This window comes from Ctenopharyngodon idella, chromosome 11 (genome assembly GCF_019924925.1).
Source record: "Ctenopharyngodon idella isolate HZGC_01 chromosome 11, HZGC01, whole genome shotgun sequence".
Classification (NCBI taxonomy): domain Eukaryota; kingdom Metazoa; phylum Chordata; class Actinopteri; order Cypriniformes; family Xenocyprididae; genus Ctenopharyngodon; species Ctenopharyngodon idella.
Window position 1 is genome coordinate 23,704,242 of NC_067230.1, and position 20,126 is coordinate 23,724,367.

Below are 20,126 nucleotides of genomic sequence, written 5' to 3' on the forward strand. Positions count from 1 at the left end.
AGAACTTTTCATGGTTTTGTAATCTAGAGAATTTTCTCTAATTTTGTTTTGTTGAGTAGTTTATGTAACTATACAAAATGAACATTGACAACGGGTGTAGCCGGGAGGCGAAATGACAAATCCTACTACGACGAAGACATAGCTTATGAATAATAATTATGTCATGCTGACGTAGCTTGCTAACGTTCCTGGGACGTAATTAATATTCATAAGCCAAGCATTCCTCCAAGTACGATTCGTTAGCTGACTAGCGCAGCGTCTGCCTATTACCCAATCACGTGGCTGTACAAGATGAACGTAAGGCAACGTAATGAATATTTATCCACAAAGCGTCCTCTACAGATTGTAAAGAGTCACTGCATGGGTGTTTGACGCGCTGCAGTGCGGACCAGCGCAAAGGATGTTGCGGACAGTTGCGTTCAGTGAGGCTTGTGTCGTTTATTTATCAAAATTCATTGGATGTATCGAATATATGGATAGAATATTCTTCATGTATATACTCTTTTAATTTCAGTCGTTAGGCTGTTTGCAATATGATGCTCAATAGAGCTTGTTTATACGGCGAATTAGAGCACATGTCACGTGCCATATTTGTATATTTGCTTTAACCTTGGACTTTTTGCCATTTATATATGCATGTTTTTTTATTTTATAGACATAATGTTTACGATTAGATAACCGACTACGCTTCCAGTAGGTGTTTTTGTGGTTGTCCACTGGTTTGCAGTGCATTGTCAGTGTTATTGAAGAATGTTTTAAGTTACAGTGAATTCGCGTTTTTCTTAATAGTAAAACGGCTGTTAATTTTAGCACCCGTAGACAGATTTTTTTTGATAGATGGACTATCACTAACAAAATGCAGAAGTTAGGGGGTTTATGGTTTTAGGAAAGGTCCCAGCTGATGGTTTGTGTCACTGTGAGGTCCCAAATGAAGATTTCAAAACGACGGAAAGGACTGACTTTTCGTAGTCTGTGTGGCAGGTAGGGTGAGAGACTTCCAAATATATTTTAAAACCTGGGATTTGCTTTTACTGTTTTACTAAAGCATGTGAAATAATCTGGAGTAAGGCTTGCAATGAAATGTTAGTCTTATGTAAGCCATAAATTGTTATATAGTGCTTTTTGTAAAAGAAAAATGTGTACATTTCCTACAAACTTTACTCCACCTTTCTGACATAAGGGAGAATGAGGTAAGATGTGTCACCCTCACATTTTTGTGTTGAAATATTTTAAAAGGGTCCATCATATAAGTCTTCCTGTGATTGAAAGAAAAGCAATGAGATTTTGTTTTTAAATTCTAAATCAGTATTTTATTGTCAAGTATTTACATGGCAGGTAAAATTTATGTTTTATGTCAAAACAAATGCACAGAATAATATGTTAGAATTTTTTCCAGTTTTTAAAGTTTATTAAAATAAATAAATAAAATAAATTAAATTAGTTAACTGCACTGAACTATTTAATATTAAAAACTGTGAATAATGTGAAATAAAGAGTTTGGAAAGGAATAGTGCGATATTAAAACAAAATTCGTGTTAATTATTTATGTTGAATACATTTTTTTTGTGTGTGAATTCATATTTCTGCGGCCCTGTAATATAGATGATGTTTCTCATCTCATTCAGAAATCTTAAAGCAAAAGTGGCACAGCTTACCCCCAATCTCCCCTGTGCTTTTGAACACAACATTTATGCATTTATAAACAGCATTATATGTATTTACTGTCTTGTCTTTCTCACTACCCATATGTGTCCTGGTGTTGTAATTTGTGTATGTATCTGTGTCCATTTCACTGTGTTGCACACCAGTATGTTTTGTGTTTTCTTCAGTTCACAGGGCTTTCGTAACGGCGATGTCTTTTCGTAATGTCAAGTCAAAGACACATTTTTCCTTTTGCGCATCAGCTTATAATTCAATAATGCATGTATCACCTTTCTCTGGGACATTGAGTGCAAACTGACCTTTGTGACATTCATCCTTAAGGATTCAGTTTCTGTCTGACCCATGCTTGCCTTAAGACGGATGGTGAGTGTCATAATAGTCAAAAGAGGAGCTGCTGATGGTTTGAGATTGTATCATCGGCCAATACTGACCAATGTGCCAAATCCTTGATAACTAGCACAGAGAAGGAAAACAAAACAGCCGTAATGTCATTTCAAGCGTTGTATCAGCTCAAAGTGCTCAAAACCAATTGCTTGCTGAGTATAATCCATCTCTTCTCTTGTTTTTCTGGCTTGTAGGCTGGCAAAGGAGGGTTTTGGTGTCGACTAAATTGGTCAATTGCAAGATTTTTGTCAGAGACGTAAGGTTATTGAAGAGATTTGTGAACATGGTGAGAGAGTTACACCGTCCTTCATAGTTCCCCCCCTTTCCCTTCCTGGAAATGTGGCTGCACTTCACTTTTCAGAGTTTGATCACAAAATGGCTGTTGACGCTTCCCTTCCCTGGGATTCAGAGGAATTTAAATGATTATTCTTTGTTAATTGAGGTGACCTGAATGAAACCCCCTCTGCTTTTCGCTCACTGTAACCTCACATCCCATGGGTCCCCTGGAACGAAACTGAGAAAAAAGCTCATATACAGATTAGTGGGAAATACAATCCATGTGATTGAATGCTTTAGTTGTTTCGCCAGCATTACGGCCTGTGTGTGAACAACACCCGTAAGTCTGTTCGGAACCTGCTTGTTAGTTAGTCGCTCATAAGGGAGAGGGTAGATAGCAGCTAATGTAGAAACTATCAAGGATATTCATCTGTACTTTGGCTTAAAGTGGATTCCAATTATTATGGGAATGAAGCAATAGCATTTCCACACATTGGCAGACCTTTTATGCTTTTTGACATCATCTCAAAATATGGTCATAATAGAATGCAATAATCTGGTTCTGGAAGTAAAAATCTCCATTTTCATTCATTTTCTCTATAAGGGAATAGATTTTTAATGATAACTTATAAACCTTTAAAGACAGACCTAATGTGAGTTATAAAAGAGTTATATGCCTTTTTTTAAAGCCATCAGCCCACATTATTTCAACTGATTTTGTTGAATAATCACGTGAAACAATGGAATAATCACGTAAATCTACACTACCCATGATTCTTCAAAGAAAAATCTCCACCAAATCTCTTTATGCTCTCCAACTAGTTAATTATATATATATATATATATATATATATATATATAATTAGACTTGTGCCAATATTCGTTAATACGACATATCACGATAATGAATATGCACGATATTGTTATTGTGGGCACTTAAAAATACCGTGAATAATTACTATTATGAATTATTCAAATTTTTATGATACATTTTAAGAATACTTTACCCATCAACCGTATAAAATACACACCACCGCTGTATGCTGCATCAAAGAGACATGAAAGTGCACGTTCATTCTCTGACAGCAGAGGCGGCTGATGGAACTGCAGAAATGCTGCGGTTACCCCGGAAAGCAGCTGCGCTAACAGTATTTAAAATGCTTCAAACAGCCATTCAGTTTTTTTGTATTTGCAATGTCCAAATACTTAATACTTAAAGACTTAGTAGGCTATTTATTTTCAAACTTAAAATTTTTTTATATTTTAATCTCGACTACAACATGCCCTATAATGATTGAAAATGTTCTGATTATTTGTTATTGTTCAGTAACACTAAGTGACATAAGGCTTCATTAGTTAACATGTTAATTCATTACTGACAGTGAAAAATACTTATAAAACATTTATTAATCTTAGTTAATGTTTAATAACATTACTAAATCAAAGGTTGCAATTATTATTTAATGGACCTGAGCTAAAACTAACAATGATCCGTTGTATTAACAAAAAATAATACCTTCTGTAACAAATGTAGCTAATGCTCAATCTTAATCTTGGTTAATGCATTAAATAACACTAAATAATGAGACCTTATTGTAAAGTGTTACCTGTTGTTCTTTATAATTCTTTTCCAGTTTAATCTGTTTGAAACATTTTACTTTATATATTTTTTGTGTATTGTGGAATTATATTTAAATGTTCAGTTCTGTTTGTTATAAGAAAGAGTTCTTAAACCTGTTATAATATGACAACACTTCTTTTGCAACTTATTTCAATATTGTGATAATACTGTATACCGTGATAAGAGCTTCAGCAATTATCGCAACATGAAAATTTGATACCGTCACATGCCTAATATATATATATATATATATATATATGCACAATTTGAAGTAAATATGTTATTTCTATATACAAAACATCTCTAAATCACAATTTTTTATTTCTCAAGTTTTTATTCAATTTTGTCATTCACATTGCTTCATGGGATTGTAATTCTTTTCTTTCATTAAACATTTAAATACACAATCTTGAACCTTTGTCTTTTTGTCCGATGTTGTGATTCACCTCGTAGCTGGTTGATTTGGTTCATGGCTTATAATTCTTTAACTTAGACTTTTTATAAATCCCTATTAATGGAAAAAATACTTCCAGAACCAAGGTTGCTGAAAAAGAAGGTTGCGCTCAATGGCAATTTACAATTGGCTGTAATTGGAGAGATTGGAAAGTGAGGCATGAGATGTAATGGACAAAAACAAGTTGAATAGCTTCATTCTTCTACAATGGCTGTTATAGTCACAACAGTATACTGCAGCTAGATTAAAGAGCCCATTGATAACCAGCCACTGAAGGGTGTGGAAATGCTGGCTTGATGAACTTCAGTTGTATCTCAGTGTTCAAAAACCAACGCATAGTGATTAAACTCTTCACTGCTCACATTCTTTTGCCAACTCATGTGAATTTGGATTAATGTTTTATATTTTTGTAAACGGCATCATTCCTCCCTGTCACTGCCTGTATAACATTCAGACTGTCATAGGGCTGTGCGATTAATCGTAATTGATTTTCGATTTCGATTTTGGCAACAATTCTGAAAAAAGGATAATCAAGGTAAAATGATTATTGTGACGCTGCCACATTCAGTAGTTAGCTTTTGTTCCTCCCCAAGCCAAACTTAATAGCTAAATCCACGAAAGAGACACTGTTCCCCAGGAGACTTTCTGTGCGCATGCTCCGAGACAGAGCTGAATGCGCATAAGCAAAGTATAATGTGGGCTTCACATTTGCTCTTAAACGTTCAAATAGCCTACACACAAAAATGTCAAAATGCCATTTTGGTAAGTATCCTCGTACACACAGTCGGGTATGTCTTAATGAATGTAAACAGTTGAGAAAGAAAACGTGTGTGTAACAGTATATTGGATCCGTGCATTTGACAGCAGCCCAATATTACTGCTTCAGTCTGTGTCATTAATGTTAATCAAACAACAAAAGATAAAGATAAAATTACTCACTGCTCTTGAACGAATAAGTTTTGTAGCTTTAATAAGGATTAATCTATATTTAATGTATACAGTGAAGACTATGCAGTGTTATTTTACATTTGATTACTTTAATCAGTTTCTGTTGTGTTACTTATCTGAATACTGCTATTAGTACATCTTCCTGAAAAACTTAATTAATAAACTTAAAATAAACAGAAGCACTGTTTATTTAATTTGTGTATTTGTTCTGTTGCATTTATTTCTCCATTTTGTTTGTAATTAGTTTCTTGTGTTCTTATTGTATTGCTGACCGTTTAATTGTCTTCTGGTAATGTTTTGAGGACCTTTTACTTAGCTACATTTGTATTAGTGATTAGTTATTGTGTTTAGTATTAGTTTTTGCTGAAGTAGCCTATTGATAATTGTGAAATTTTACTGATATTGAAAATTACTCATATCATGAAATAAGACTTTGATATTTTTGACGCTGACTTTCCACCAATAATCATATTAAATTATCGTGATTTCAATATTGAACAAAATAATCGTGATTGATGTTAGCCATAATCGAGCAGCCCTAGACTGTCATATTCCAGTTGTTTTCTACAAATCTCCTTGTTTGCCAAGGGTACATCAGTGCAGGTGTCAGTAAACTTGGCACATGAGTTGGCAATATTACGCTCTGTCACTCTTCTTGGCTGAACTTTGTCTACCTGATGTCATAGTGCAGTTTGTTCCTAGATTGTCCGTAGAGCACTTCTCTAAGATGCTGCACTAGAGACTGCAGTTTTTGACGGATGCTGGGCTGGGCATGAGTTAGCGATTGAGCTACTGAATCTGAGCCGAGCTGGGCCCTGCATGTTTAACCAACAAAACAATGGTGCTGCATGCCAAATAGCATGTTATTGGGTTCTTATATGCATCTTTCTTAACCTTAGTTTAACTGGAGGTAACTCCAAAATTAATCCTTGGAGTAAAGTAAACATTTAGAGTCTCTCATTTGAGTGCCGAATTTCATTTGTGTTAAGAGGCTGATGTTTAAGTTAAAAGTTTTAGTGGTGTTTAAGAATCCAATGACCAATACAGTTTATTGTCAAACACCTGATTTTAGAATTAGAGATAGACCGTTATTAGTTTTTTTTTTTTTTTTTTTTTGAACGATACTGATTATTTTTGTTTACGTGGCTTGAAAACCGATATGCAAAACCATTTTTTTTATTAATTGTTCTATTTGTGCTTTTTGACTCAATACTTATATGTCATATACGTTATGCAATTAGGAAACATTTAAATGTTAAATTACTTTAGAAGATTGTTTGCTGTTGAACACAGTGAATCATTGTCGGATGCTATTTTTGAAAATTTACCAGATTCTCTTGCGCTGTTTATCTGTAAACTAAATAATTAAATACTGATAACTGACTAAGCAAAAGTGTGTGAATATCTGTAAAAAAAAATATATATTGGTCAAACTGATTATCTTTTTACAATGGCAGTAGTATTTGACCTCATTGGTTATTAGCTGATACTGGATATTTACAGTAATTGTGGATGTTTGTTTCCCCTGTTGTAACATTTAAATGAACTGTCATCTAACACTCAAAGTTAACCTTTAAAAACACTAATAATTTAATAACACTTAAATGTAATCTTTAGCCATTCTCAAAATGAATATCTATTTTTTTTATACTGTACATTATAATGTTGTGATACCCAGATTCACTTGTAACATTTTAAAATGTCTGATTTTAGTTTTCAGCATTTTATTTTTAATTCATTTTGACAAAATGGTACAGAATTTTAATATCAACCATATATTGGCCATAACATGAAAATAACTATTGGCTTATCTGAATCAGCCAGAATTTTAATATCAGTGTATCCTTTTTTTTTTTCTTCTTCTTTTTTTTCTTTTTCGTCTGGCATGGGATTTGAATACCATTGCTGCAGGGAAATAAGCATAAGATGTTAATTTTAATAAATGCTGCTAATGGTAAGGTTGTTAATGAATATTTTAGATGCGTTCATAATGGTTTCTCAGAAATGCCCAGCACACTTCATAGGCACATCGTAGGCTACTTGGCCTCTGTATAATAGCGTGTGCTGTTAGAAACATCCTTACTCTTTGTTTATGCGGCATATAGTGCAGTGTCATTACTTTTTTATTCACGTTTTCTAGACATTTCCTCCACTGTTTGTGGCCATTTTATTTGCGCAGGTATTTGGGTCAAAAAGTATGTGGGTCAATGGATGTGCCTAGTAGACTTTTTCTTTGTCTGCTAACAGCATAGTAGCATTATAACGCTCAAAGCAGACTTTAATGTCAGCATTTTGCCTCTTGAATATGTAGCAGTAAATAACCGCAGGAATAAATTGGTGTTCTTATCTCATAACTTCTTTTTAAATCAGGCATTCCAAAGCTAATCTTTGGAATATTACCGTTTGTTAAAGTTTGACTGGCAATTGCATGTAGAAGCCAGCTCAACTGACCAATAGCACGTCGGCAAGATGGCAATAGCTATGGATAGGTAATTTAACACATTTTGGTGGCTTTTCACAGATAAATGGCTCGTTTAAGCTGGGGGCTGCCAGAGTGCTCTCAGGGTTGCAGTGCCTAGCACCAGCTCTGCAGGACAACGCCAACATGAACGGCACTGCAGAGCAGCAGGACATTCTGCCCCCAAATTGCATGGTCAAAGAACGATGGAAGGTGGTAGGTATTCAAAAGATCTACACTTGACATTTGTACATACAGGGACACAAATTTGGTGTTGAATTGAAAAACAATTTTTACAAAATTTCACAAGCAATTACAATAAAATGGCAAGTAACACATTGAATTAAATGTGATATAGTATTTTCTTCTTTGTTTCATTTAGAACTTCGAAAAATGTTTTTTTACAGTGCAGGTGTAATGCTCTAAGATAAATTTAACAAAATAAAACATCCTGTTTGCACTGATTTGACCTAAAAAATAGTGCAGAATCCTAAATATTTCTTATTCGTTGTATTCCACAATGTTTTTTTATTATAAATTTATCAAAAGCCTAAATGTTTTATTTTCATGTTTAAATAAAATTTTGAATCCCATATTTTAAGATTTTTTCTGACATTTGGATTATTTGACTATATTTTAACATAATAAATAAAAATACATAACTTTAATGAATTAGTTTGGGGCAAGAACTTAAAAAAAAGAAAAGAAATTAAAAGCAGAAAATAAAAGTGACAGTAAAGACTATTTTACATTTTTAGAAAAAAAGATCAGTTGCAAATAAATGCTGTACTGAAAAAAATTGTATCATGATTTCCACAAAAATATTAAGCAGAAGCACAACTGTTTTCAACATTGATAATAATAAGAAATTATTGAGCAGCAAATTAGCATATTAGAATGATTTCTGGATCATGTGACACTGAAAACTGGAGTAATGGCTACTGAAAATTCAGCTTTGCTATCACAGGAATAACTTACATTTAAAATAGAACATGTAAAATAGATCAAATTAGATCAAATAAATGCAGCCTTTTGAGCATAAGAGGCTTCTTTCAAAAAACATAAAAAACTTTTTGAACAGTAATGTGTCTATATATTAATTAATGTAATTTGTATATATAATTTAAATCATTATTTGATATATTAATTAATATTGTTAAATATATGCTAAGTTGCAGATTTTCAGTAAAATGATATGGGGGCTTCTCAAAAAAGAAGAAAAAAGAATGTGGGTACATACAGATAAAGCTTTCAATCTTTTCTTCTATACTCTGAGTAGATTATGTAACAGTACAGCTAATCGCTCTTTTGACCCCAATCACTGGGACTGACTTGTCAAAAGACATCACAAAGAGAGAAAATTCCACAAGAATTCCCAGTACAGGGGAGAAGAAAATCTTCTCACATGACTGCTCACTTCCAGTCCAAGTAAATGGACTCAAGAACCGCTAGAGAACTAGACGAGTGACATTACTAACCATCAAATAGACAGGATGATTTACGAGTCATTTGAAATTAAAAGACTCCTGCTTTTCTTTCTCATTTGTCTTATGGAAATGTATTACTCTGTATTGAAAATTGCGACAAATTTATGCAAAGCTGACTAATGTTAGTTCTGCAGTGGGACTGCTGCACTATTGCGTATCCCTGATCAATAGATGTGCCCTCTTTAATCAATAAAACAAGGATTATTCACATCTACAATAACATGCAGATGTAGAAGGGTTTATGTTACAGTATTATTTGTCAAGCTTGTTGTTTTGAGACTGAATTGAAATCGATATGTCAGGAGAGTAAAATAAAGGTATTACTGACGCACTTGAAATGCAAATATTATGAAGTGCTTTTTGATGTTTACCAGATGCTTCTTATAAAAGATGCTTTGGAATGCTGCATGCATTTTTATAAGATCATGAAACATCAACAGCTCTTACATTGGGAGGAAAACACAACTGTTTCTCTGACTTTAAGTTTCCCAGCTCATACTTGAAATCAATACCAAATGAAACAGATACAATTATCCTGTTGTGTTCCTTTCTTATATACAGCTGAAGAAGATAGGAGGAGGGGGGTTCGGGGAAATCTACGAGGCGTTGGACCTGCTGACTCGGGAGAATGTGGCGTTAAAAGTGGAGTCAGCTCAACAGCCCAAACAAGTCCTGAAGATGGAGGTGGCAGTTCTGAAGAAACTGCAGGGTAAGACATGGTCATCATTAGGTCTTGGTATTTTGGTACAGCATCAACATCACTTTGACATTGACAAGACATCACATTGTCCGATAACTGAAGACAAAATCCCCACAGAAATGCACAGGGTCATTCATGTTATGCAGTACCCTTTGAACTCCTAAAACTGTACTGTTGTGTTGTAATTTAAGGAAATGTTTCCACAAATTGTATACCAGTCTTTTAGAATATGCTCAATAAAATACATTTTATACACTGTCATTTGAAAGATCAAAAGTGACAGTAAAGACATTTACATTTTTAAATAAATGCTGATTTTTGAACCTTCTAGTCATCAAAGAATTATGAGAAAAAGTGCATCACAACTGTTTTCAACATTGCTAATAATAAGAAATGTTTCTTGAGCAGCAAATCAGCATATTAGAATGATTTCTGAAGGATCATGTGACACTGAAGACTGGAGTAATGACTGCTGACAATCATCACAGGAATAAATTACATTTAAAATATATTATAATAGAAAATTCTAACAATATTTCACTATATTACACTTTTACTGTATTTCGATCAAATAAATGCAGCCTTGTTGAGCGTAAGAGACTTAAAACAATCTCACCGACCCCAAACCTTTGAACGGTAATGTATATTTTTAACTATCTAATAAAACCATTCTTAAATTACCTTACTGATTTTCTGTAAAATTATCATATCCATTGCTTATATTTACTCATGTTAGGGCAGTTGTTTTTTCCCTCATTATGTAACTTCCTGGAGGATGATTTGATTAGTTAAAACACATAGAGGACTCACAGGATGAAAAATGATATTGAGCACACAGAAAAAAACTATAAATTGATTTCCAATTAAGACAATATTCCCAACAAAAGATATTGGAATCATTTCAATTATAGAAAAGATAGACTCAAAGAAACACTGTTGTGTTTCAAAGGCTTTATAGATTTAGTTGGATGCTAGTCACATTGTATGATTGTATACAGTATTTAGTTGACATCATTATGACTGAAGCATTTATTAAAAGCTGCAAAGACTGACCATCCCATCAGAGCGGACCATGTGCGTGGCACGTTGTATATTTAGCACTGTGAATGAAGCGGCAGTAACACAGCCTACGTGACCGCGAACATGTGAAGCCATCATACAGCCGAACACACACACACACACATTCTGATGATTCAAATCAACCATTAGTCATCAGAAAGAAGCAAAAAACAACAAACAAAAAAGAAGTACAAGTTGTCATGTAATGGCATATAGTATAAAAGAATTGTGGACATGGTTACTGGCCATTTAATATTTAATGGCCTTTAATATTTTCCAAAATTACCTGCACGTGTTAATGTTATTTTCTTTTTTAGGTAAAAACCATGTGTGTAAGTTCATAGGCTGTGGGCGAAATGATAAATTCAACTATGTCGTCATGCAGCTGCAGGTAAACGTCTCTCTTTCATAATATTGTTGGTGGATATAAAACCAAAGCTCATACACAGGAATGCAAATACGTAATCCTTAAAGGATTAGTTCACTTCAGAATTAAAATTTCCTGATAATTTACTCACCCCCATGTCATCCAAGATGGTCATGTCTTTCTTTCTTCAGTCAAAAAGAAATTAAGGTTTTTTTGGAAAACATTCCAGAATTTTTCTAGATATAGTGGACTTCAACAGTTACCAATGGGTTGAAGGTCCAAATTGCAGTTTCAATGCAGCTTCAAAGGGCTCTACACAGAAGAATAAGGGTCTTATCTAGCGAAATGATCTGTAGTTTTCTAAAAAAAAATTAAAATTTATATACTTTTTAAGAAGTCTTGCGCTAGCGCATTATGTAATCATGTTGGAAAGGTCACGTGTGACGTCGTTGGAAGTACCGACCCAGTGTTTACAAGACTAAGTCAAACGCCCTTTCCAAAAAAAAAACGTCACGTGTGACCTTTACAACGTGATTACGTAATGCGTGAAGTCGTGGACGCTAGTGCAAGACGAGCATTTGTGGTTAAAAAGTATATAAACTTGTATTTTTTTTTTTTACAAAATGACCGATTGTTTCGCTAGATAAAACCTTTATTCCTCAGCTGGGATTGTGTAGAGCGCTTTGAAGCTGCACTGAAACTGAAATTTGGACCTTCAACCTGTTGGTAACTGTTGAAGTCCACTATATGGAGAAAAATCCTGGAATGTTTTTTCTCAAAAACCTTAATTTCTTTTCAGCTGAAGAAAGAAAGACATTAACATCTTGGATGACATGGGGGTGAGCAAATTATCAGGAAATTTTAATTCTGAAGTGAACTAATCCTTTAAGTAAATTTCAATTAAAGTCCGTGGAACATTTTATAGTACATCATTGATCTCAATCACATACTGGTTTCTCTCGAAAGCCGTGTTTAGTACTACTGGTGTTATGGAGGTGTGAGGGCTTCACTTACACTTTGTTATCACTCTCAGGGAAGAAACCTGGCAGATCTCAGGCGAAGTCAGCCACGTGGCACCTTTACCATGAGCACAACCCTCCGCTTGGGAAAACAGATTCTAGAATCCATTGAAGCCATTCACTCTGTTGGCTTTCTCCACCGAGACATCAAACCGGTAATATCTAATAGCTTTCCTGAAAATGTAATTGCCTTGTAATCATGTGTATTATAATAAGATGATGCAACACTGTCATTTGATTTCCAGAAGTGATTTTATTTATCAAGGATGTATGGATTTTCTTTCCAGTCAAATTTTGCCATGGGAAGGCTGCCTTCAACATACAGGAAATGTTATATGCTCGATTTTGGGCTCGCACGACAGTATACAAACACCAATGGGGAAGTCCGACCGGTATGTCACAGTTTTTTCCTTTGTTGTATGCGCTGAGTAAAAGTACATGTTCCCTGGATTGCAATGAAATATGACATTTCTGTCATTCAATATTATTGATTACAATACAACCATGATATTAAGTTGTCTTTTGATTGACCCCAAAGGTCTGGTTTTATTAAGAAGCGCCTGAGATTTATTTAAGCAATAAAAAGCAATATTCACTGTAACAGTGCAGGTTGGCAGAGAGACGAGCTGAAAGCTCATGAGAGGTTTACAGAGCCCTCTGAATCAGGCACTGGGCTGTTTCCTCTTTTAGCTCATCACAAAGAGCTCTTCATTCGCACATGTTCCTCTCTTCTCCATCCTTCACACTATCTCTCTATTTCTCTGTACGTGCAGGTTTTAGTGCAGCGGTATGAATATTTAATAAGACTGCATGCATCAGTGAGCAATGCTCCCAGGTTCAGCCTGAGAGGGTGTAATATTTTCAGCCCTTTCTCTCTCTCTCTCTCTATTTCTCCCTCTTTCTTGTTCGCCTTTCCTTTCTGCATAGCTGAGTCAGCTGCACTCATTGATTCAGGCAGGAAACTGAGTGTCATCCTTTAGTCTATCTATCTATCTGTCTATCTATCTATCTATCTATCTATCTCTCTCTATCTATCTATCTATCAATCGATCTATCAATTGATCTATCAATCGATCTATCGATCGATCTATCGATCTATCTCTGCTGAGCAATGCAGTGCTGCAGCACTAAAGTGGTTTTCTCCTGCAACCTTCAGGAGCTGTTGTCTTTTCCTGCAGCAGATTGAAATTTCAGTTTGAGCAGATCCAAAACCACCTCTCCAGATCAAATAATAACTTTATAATGTTGAACAAATAACAAAACAGGTTTAAAACCAGGCTGTAACTTTGCTGTGAAGAAAATTCTTCGCATTAAATGCCATTTAAGCATTGTTTCTCATCCATTCTGTGGTGCATCACATTTATGAGATATCAATAAATCATTTCAGGATTATAAATAGTTTTGGTGTACTCAGAACTGTAAATGTTGCCTTTTTTTAAATGTATACAGTATGAATAGGACAATTAAGGTCCTGAGACATATGCTGCCATGTTTGTTTGTGTGTTTGTTAATATTTGTTGATGTTTATATATGTTTTAAATTGTAATCGGTTTTTTTAAATATAGCTACTTTTTGTTATACTAACATTTTCTTATTGACAGCATTTGAAGTACATTGCATGGGGTCATTTGTATAATTTTGCCTGGTGCAACTGGACATTATTTCTGCTTTTTCTTTTGTTTGACCATCTTGTCTTATTTTTGCAGTTTTCGTTTGGGGTTTTAAGTTATGACGTGCATGTCTGACGTATTTCTCCATCTGTTCCCTTCTCCCCCACACTCTCACCAATGGAAAGACTTTCATTGTGAGTGACTTCATGGAGTTCTCATCTTTGTTTTATACCTCACATTTTTTCATTTAGTGATAGATAGATAGATAGATAGATAGATAGATTAGTATAGGAAAAGCAGATATTTATTTGAATAAAATAAACTGAATCAAATGACTTTTGAACATTACATTCATTCCACATTTCAAGTTTGATTCTTAATTGTTTAATATTTTTACATTAATAAGTGCATTTTAGAAATTCATGTCAAAGAAATGCTTTATGACCTTTATGTTCAGCAAAAGTGCAGTTTCTATAATTGGCAATAAAACAGTGAACACGGTAAGAGAAAATTAACTGCATCCAAATGAAATGTCATTTGTTCTTCAAAACAGATGCTATTTGTCATGTCATTTAGTTAATCAAAAAGAAATTAGTTGATTTGGTTTGTGAGAGAGTCCCTTTGGAACTCATACACACTCATGCATGCACAGACACGCAGGTACATTTACGTAATGGAAGGTGTTTACCTTTTGCGTTGCGTGTTCACTGTTCTGGAAGAATGAAACGCTATGTTCAGTCCCTGGGCAAAGTCATGGTGCTTCTTCTTTCAGAGTGTGAGTTGTGCACTATGTGTCCCTCTCCTGTTGCTACAATACCACTAAAACAGTAATAAAATTAAAAATGCATACATTTTGATTTATTTTGATTTACCTAAATATGTAGTAAAAATTCTAAGTATTGCAAATCAAATGACAAAATTGAAATGCATTTTTCCTAATACATTTCTGCTTTTAGCCCAGAACCGTTGCAGGATTTCGAGGGACTGTTAGATATGCATCTGTGAATGCACATAAAAACAAAGTAAGTGCTTAGTTTATGTCTAATTATTATGTATTTATATCAAACAATGTATTAGAATATACAATCATCTAATGTTATTTACCTATTAATTTTAATGGATTTTTTTGTGTTTGTTTTTATAGGAAATGGGTCGCCATGATGACTTATGGTCATTGTTTTACATGCTGGTTGAATTTGCTGCTGGCCAGCTGCCGTGGAGGAAAATCAAGGACAAGGTGCTCTGACTTTCCTTGCCTTATTTGAAAATCATTGTTTATGTCTTTTGTTTTATTCAATTTTTATTACATTCTTTTTTCAACGTTTTATTCTGTATCAGACCACCATTGTTGAAATCTACTGTTGTCATCTGCATCATTTAGGAGCAGGTGGGTCAGATTAAAGAGCGCTATGACCATAGGATGCTGCTTAAACACATGCCATCAGAGTTTAATGTCTTCCTGGAGCATGTTTTAGGCCTTGACTACTACACCAAACCTGACTATCAGGTACCTACCTACCTACCTATCTATCTATCTATCTATCTAGTTTATTACTGTGTTATAGCAGAATTACATGGATACATTTCATCATACAGATATGAGTGGTCTTTTCTAAGGTGTCTTTTCTGTGTCAGCTCCTGATGTCAGTGTTTGAGAACAGCATGAAAGAACGCATCATCACAGAGAATGAGCCATATGATTGGGAGAAATGTGGGACGGACTCCATGATGTCTGCCACCACACCGACAGCAGCGCAGAACACACGACCTACAGCGGCTATGGTTGGGTAAGAACCGCATGCATGTGTGAACACATCACACATCATGTGTATATGCCTGTGGACGTGTGACTCCATCCATCTATCCATCCATTCATTCATCCATCTTGTTAAACTATTGTAAACAAAGTACTGAAATGATATTGTAATCATAATTATTTTTTTTTAATTGAAATACTGTTGATTTTGCCTTGAATATAGCCATTGGTGCTGATATTTCGTTAAATCATAAATAAATCCATCCATTCATCCATCCATCCAACTTGCTTTATACTTAAAGATCCTCATTTACAATAACATAGAAATGCACCGCACTTAGCAAAACCCACACTTATTCACAGGCAGTCTCTTGGGGGACTGTCACATAAAACATTGTCACATAAAAGCCGTACAGATGGATGAAAGGCATGATTAACGACTGAAATACTCAAACAACTGAAAAAACAAGAGACAAGCTTGAATCTGTTGTCTTATTTGTTGTGCTTAATTACTGTTATTTGCATACTGATAAATTGTGCAAATGGATTTATTGGTCACAAACATCCAGTGCTTCTTGGAACATTGTAGCTAGTTTTCAGTAGGTTTGTATGTTCAGAGAGGAGAAAACTCACTTCTGATGGAAATGTCACTGACTTATTTTAGTCCATTGCAGTTCTGGAAATGCAGAGTTGTTGTATTGCTCCAGGACATGAAGAACATTTTACCATGGTAAAGAAAAATGTCTGATGACTTTTAAAGGAGTTCCCCCTCTGATGCTTAATTTTGAATGCTCTGGGTGATATTTACAGAAAATGACTCTATAAAGGTGAAGCGTGTCATTCATGCGCTACTACTGGCACTAAACAGATTTTTTTCAAATAAACAAAGAAAAAATGTTTCCAAGTAGGTTTCCCAAAACACTTTCTAAGGTCATTGAGGGTCACTTTGATTTTTTTTAAATAGAAATTGATTGTGTGATCTTTTCTTGGACCTCTAGGGTCATAAATGTGACCCAGATGCCTGGTGACCTTCAGAGGGAAAATACAGATGATGTTGTGCAGGACGAGCACCTAAGCGACCAGGAAAATGCCCCTCCGATTCCCTCTGGCCGGCCAGCTGATGGTAGTCAGTTACCCACTGACGCAGATGCATGGGAGGAGACAGACTTTAATCGCAACAAACTCAGGATTAATCTTGGAAAGGTGCAGAACACTTCAATGAATATAATCCAATCAAATACTTTTCATGATTAGATTTTAAAAAGTGATTTTGTTTAATTTAAAACCAATTAAACATTGTAATCCATTTGAAGTTTTATAAGTCAGTTATTTTTTCATTTCTTTGATTTTATGTTGCAGGGAGGTCAAGAGGAAGATGGTAGCCGGGGTGTGTGTCCTGTGTCGCCACAAAGGGGAGGTTTGGACTCTCCGGGTATGCAGGTGCACTCACTCAGGTACCGACGGGTCAACAGCCCTGAATCTGACCGCATATCTGCCGCTGATGGACGGGATGGTTACGGGCAACGGTGGGTCGAAATGTTGCTTTGAATTTGTCCAAACTTTTGTATTGACTCCATGAGTCAGAAGTTAGAGAACAAACGATCCGTTTTATAAAATTAATTTTACTGTTTTGAGTCATAATACATAATGTGATGCTGTTTTTGCAAGTTTCACATGTAAAGAGATCATAATATAATTAGTAGGCTATTTTCATTGATGAAGTTTTAATTCACTGCATTATTCAAATAAAGGCATTACAACATGGCTATTTAATATATAGTTTATATAAGTCATTGTAAATAAAACATTTACAATGTTACAAAAAAAAAGTTATTTTGAACTTTCTAATCATCAAAGCATCCTGAAAAAAAGTAGCACAGTTTCCACAAAAATATTAAGCTGTTTTCAACATCGATAATCATAAGAAATTATTCTTGAGCACTAAATCGGCATTTTTGAATGATTTCTGAAGGATCATGTCACACTGAAGACTGAAGTAATGGCTTCTGAAAATTCAGATTTGCCATCACAATAATAAATTAATAAAAATTAAAATATTAAATTACTTTCGATTTCGCGATCGCGCATACTCTGTGAATAGGGAGCGGCAGTGCTGAGCACGCATTCTACAAGATAAGACATTTGTCAGACGCTTAGGCTCTGTTGTGCAACGTTTCCTCCACCATGGTCTTGTCAGTCATCTCGTCACATGATCAGTGAACTCTGATTCCTGCTGCACTATGTATGGCTCTGCAGCACGTGTTGGATGAGCTGGATGGAATTGAAGTGACCATTATCCAACTGAATCAAATGTTCTTTTTATTTCTATAAAAAGCAAAATGACAGTGGAGGCGTAATGTAAACGTAGCGGTGACATATTCTATCCTAATTTCACCCTCACACTCAATATCGCAGTGACAGCTTTTCACCTCGATGAGAAATCTCATCACATTTTAATCACGAGATCTCGTCACACCCCTATAATATAATATAATATCATTTAGCTTATACCATACTGCCCATTCATACTCTTAATATTTTTGCATCATTTAGCATCATGAATTCATTATTCATTATTCCTTTCTCAGCTCTCGAATGGACATCCTGGGTTCTCCTTCTCGGCATGTTTACTCCTCCCAGCCTGCTCAGATGCTGTCCGTCGAAGGTTGTCGCGGAGACCGTGGTCGTAATGAGGCCTCTGCATCAGTGGACCAGGAAGCCCACAGCAATGCCTTCATCCGCTCCGTCCCACTCGCGGAGGAGGAGGACTTTGACAGCAAGGAGTGGGTTATCATAGACAAAGAAACGGAGCTCAGAGACTTCCACCACCTCCCAGGGGCTGAGCCCACCACATCCGGCACCACGGATGAGGAGCCGGAAGAATTACGCCCTCTGGAGGAAGGAGAAGAGCGGCGGAGACAAAAGGGGACAGATCCGTCAGTCAGACCCAAGACGTCACACGGCGACCGGACTACACGTGGCATGCTGCCCCTTACGGAGGAGGAGGCATCCAGGAGGAGCGGGAAAGGCCAGTCAACTTCAGCGGAGAGCCCTGTGCAGTCACCCTGTCACTCGCTGCCTTCCGGACGGCCACGGCGGAAAGAGTCAGAATCCAACGGACCTCAGAGACAGGTAAGATTATCCTGACTAACCTGCACTGACATTCTTAGCCTAAAGATGGAGTGCATTGGTGGGTTTGAGGTGAGTGAGGCTGAAAATATTTGATGGTGGTAAAGAAATCATGAGGTCCAGTTAGAAACGCTATTATAACGTGTTTGTTTACAGACACTTTTTTACATGGATCATTCTTTGCATGCGGTGTGGGTGCAATGTGATGAGCTCAAACAGCGTGTGTCATGAGCTCAAATTGCAATGTGCAATTTGAGCTCATGACATGCTGAAGAAAAATGGATTTTTAAAATTAGATAAGGAAATTCACAAACTAGCACTTAACAGCTGAGTACTGGATTTTATCAGCTAATAATTAAATTAATGATAATGAAATGTCACATAAGTTAGCCGGAAAACTATACTGTAATTTCTTCGTATTATATTGCATCTTGCTATTTTGTTACTTTTTTGCTTGCAAATTAATAAAATAATATATATTTTAAAAACATATTAATGGATTTTTTAAATATTTTATATTTTACACAATTTAATACAAATTTAATACAAAAATTTTATACACTACCATTCAAACGTTTGGAGTCAGTAAGATTTTTTTTTTTTTTTTTAAAGATATTAATACTTTTATTCAGCAAGGAATTGATCAGTAAAGACATTTATAATATTGCAAAATATTTCAAATAAATTCTGTTCTTTTGAACCTTCTGTTTATCAGAGTCCTTAAAATTTTTTATCACTGTTTCCACAAAAACATTAAGCAGCAAATGTTTTTAACATTGATGATAATGAGAAATGTTTTCTGTCTATTAAAATAGAAAACATTTATTTTAAATTGTAATGTTTCACAATGCAACTGTTTTTACTGTATTTTTATTGAAATAAATGCAGCCTTGGTGAGCATAAAAAGACTTAAACATTAAAAATTCTTACTGATCCTAAATTTTTGGACAGTTATGTATCTCTATGTAAATGTTTGTAATAAATTGTGTAAAATATATAACTAAACTTATAATCCTCTTTGGAGCACTTTCCTCTTTCAAATGTGGTGCCTGATCTTTTCAGCCGCCACATACAGAGAATGACCTACATTAGGGATTTCTTGTACCTTAGAAAGAAATTTGTTCACTTTCCACTTGTTCTAAGGGTGAACATGAAATACTGGTTCCAGGAGACTTGGTTTAGCTTAAGTCCCAATT

At 35.1% G+C, this 20,126-nt stretch overlaps 1 protein-coding gene across 4 annotated transcripts in view; it reads left to right on the top strand.

Annotated features, from left to right (window-relative positions):
- ttbk1a (tau tubulin kinase 1a) overlaps positions 1-20,126 on the top strand; it is a 30,565-nt gene that overhangs the window by 445 nt on the left and 9,994 nt on the right. For 2 of the 4 annotated variants that reach the window (XM_051912788.1, XM_051912791.1), the window contains exons 2-13: positions 7,867-8,019; positions 9,852-9,999; positions 11,367-11,440; positions 12,450-12,590; positions 12,723-12,827; positions 15,002-15,067; positions 15,190-15,282; positions 15,427-15,552; positions 15,681-15,832; positions 16,800-17,004; positions 17,161-17,327; positions 18,390-18,933. In XM_051912788.1, the coding sequence (XP_051768748.1) occupies positions 7,951-8,019; positions 9,852-9,999; positions 11,367-11,440; positions 12,450-12,590; positions 12,723-12,827; positions 15,002-15,067; positions 15,190-15,282; positions 15,427-15,552; positions 15,681-15,832; positions 16,800-17,004; positions 17,161-17,327; positions 18,390-18,933 (1,890 nt within the window). In that variant the 5' untranslated portion in view covers positions 7,867-7,950. Of the gene's footprint in view, positions 1-355; positions 982-7,866; positions 8,020-9,851; positions 10,000-11,366; positions 11,441-12,449; positions 12,591-12,722; positions 12,828-14,141; positions 14,240-15,001; positions 15,068-15,189; positions 15,283-15,426; positions 15,553-15,680; positions 15,833-16,799; positions 17,005-17,160; positions 17,328-18,389; positions 18,934-20,126 lie in introns of those variants that run through there. The other 2 variants (XM_051912789.1, XM_051912790.1) reach the window with 2 other exon arrangements.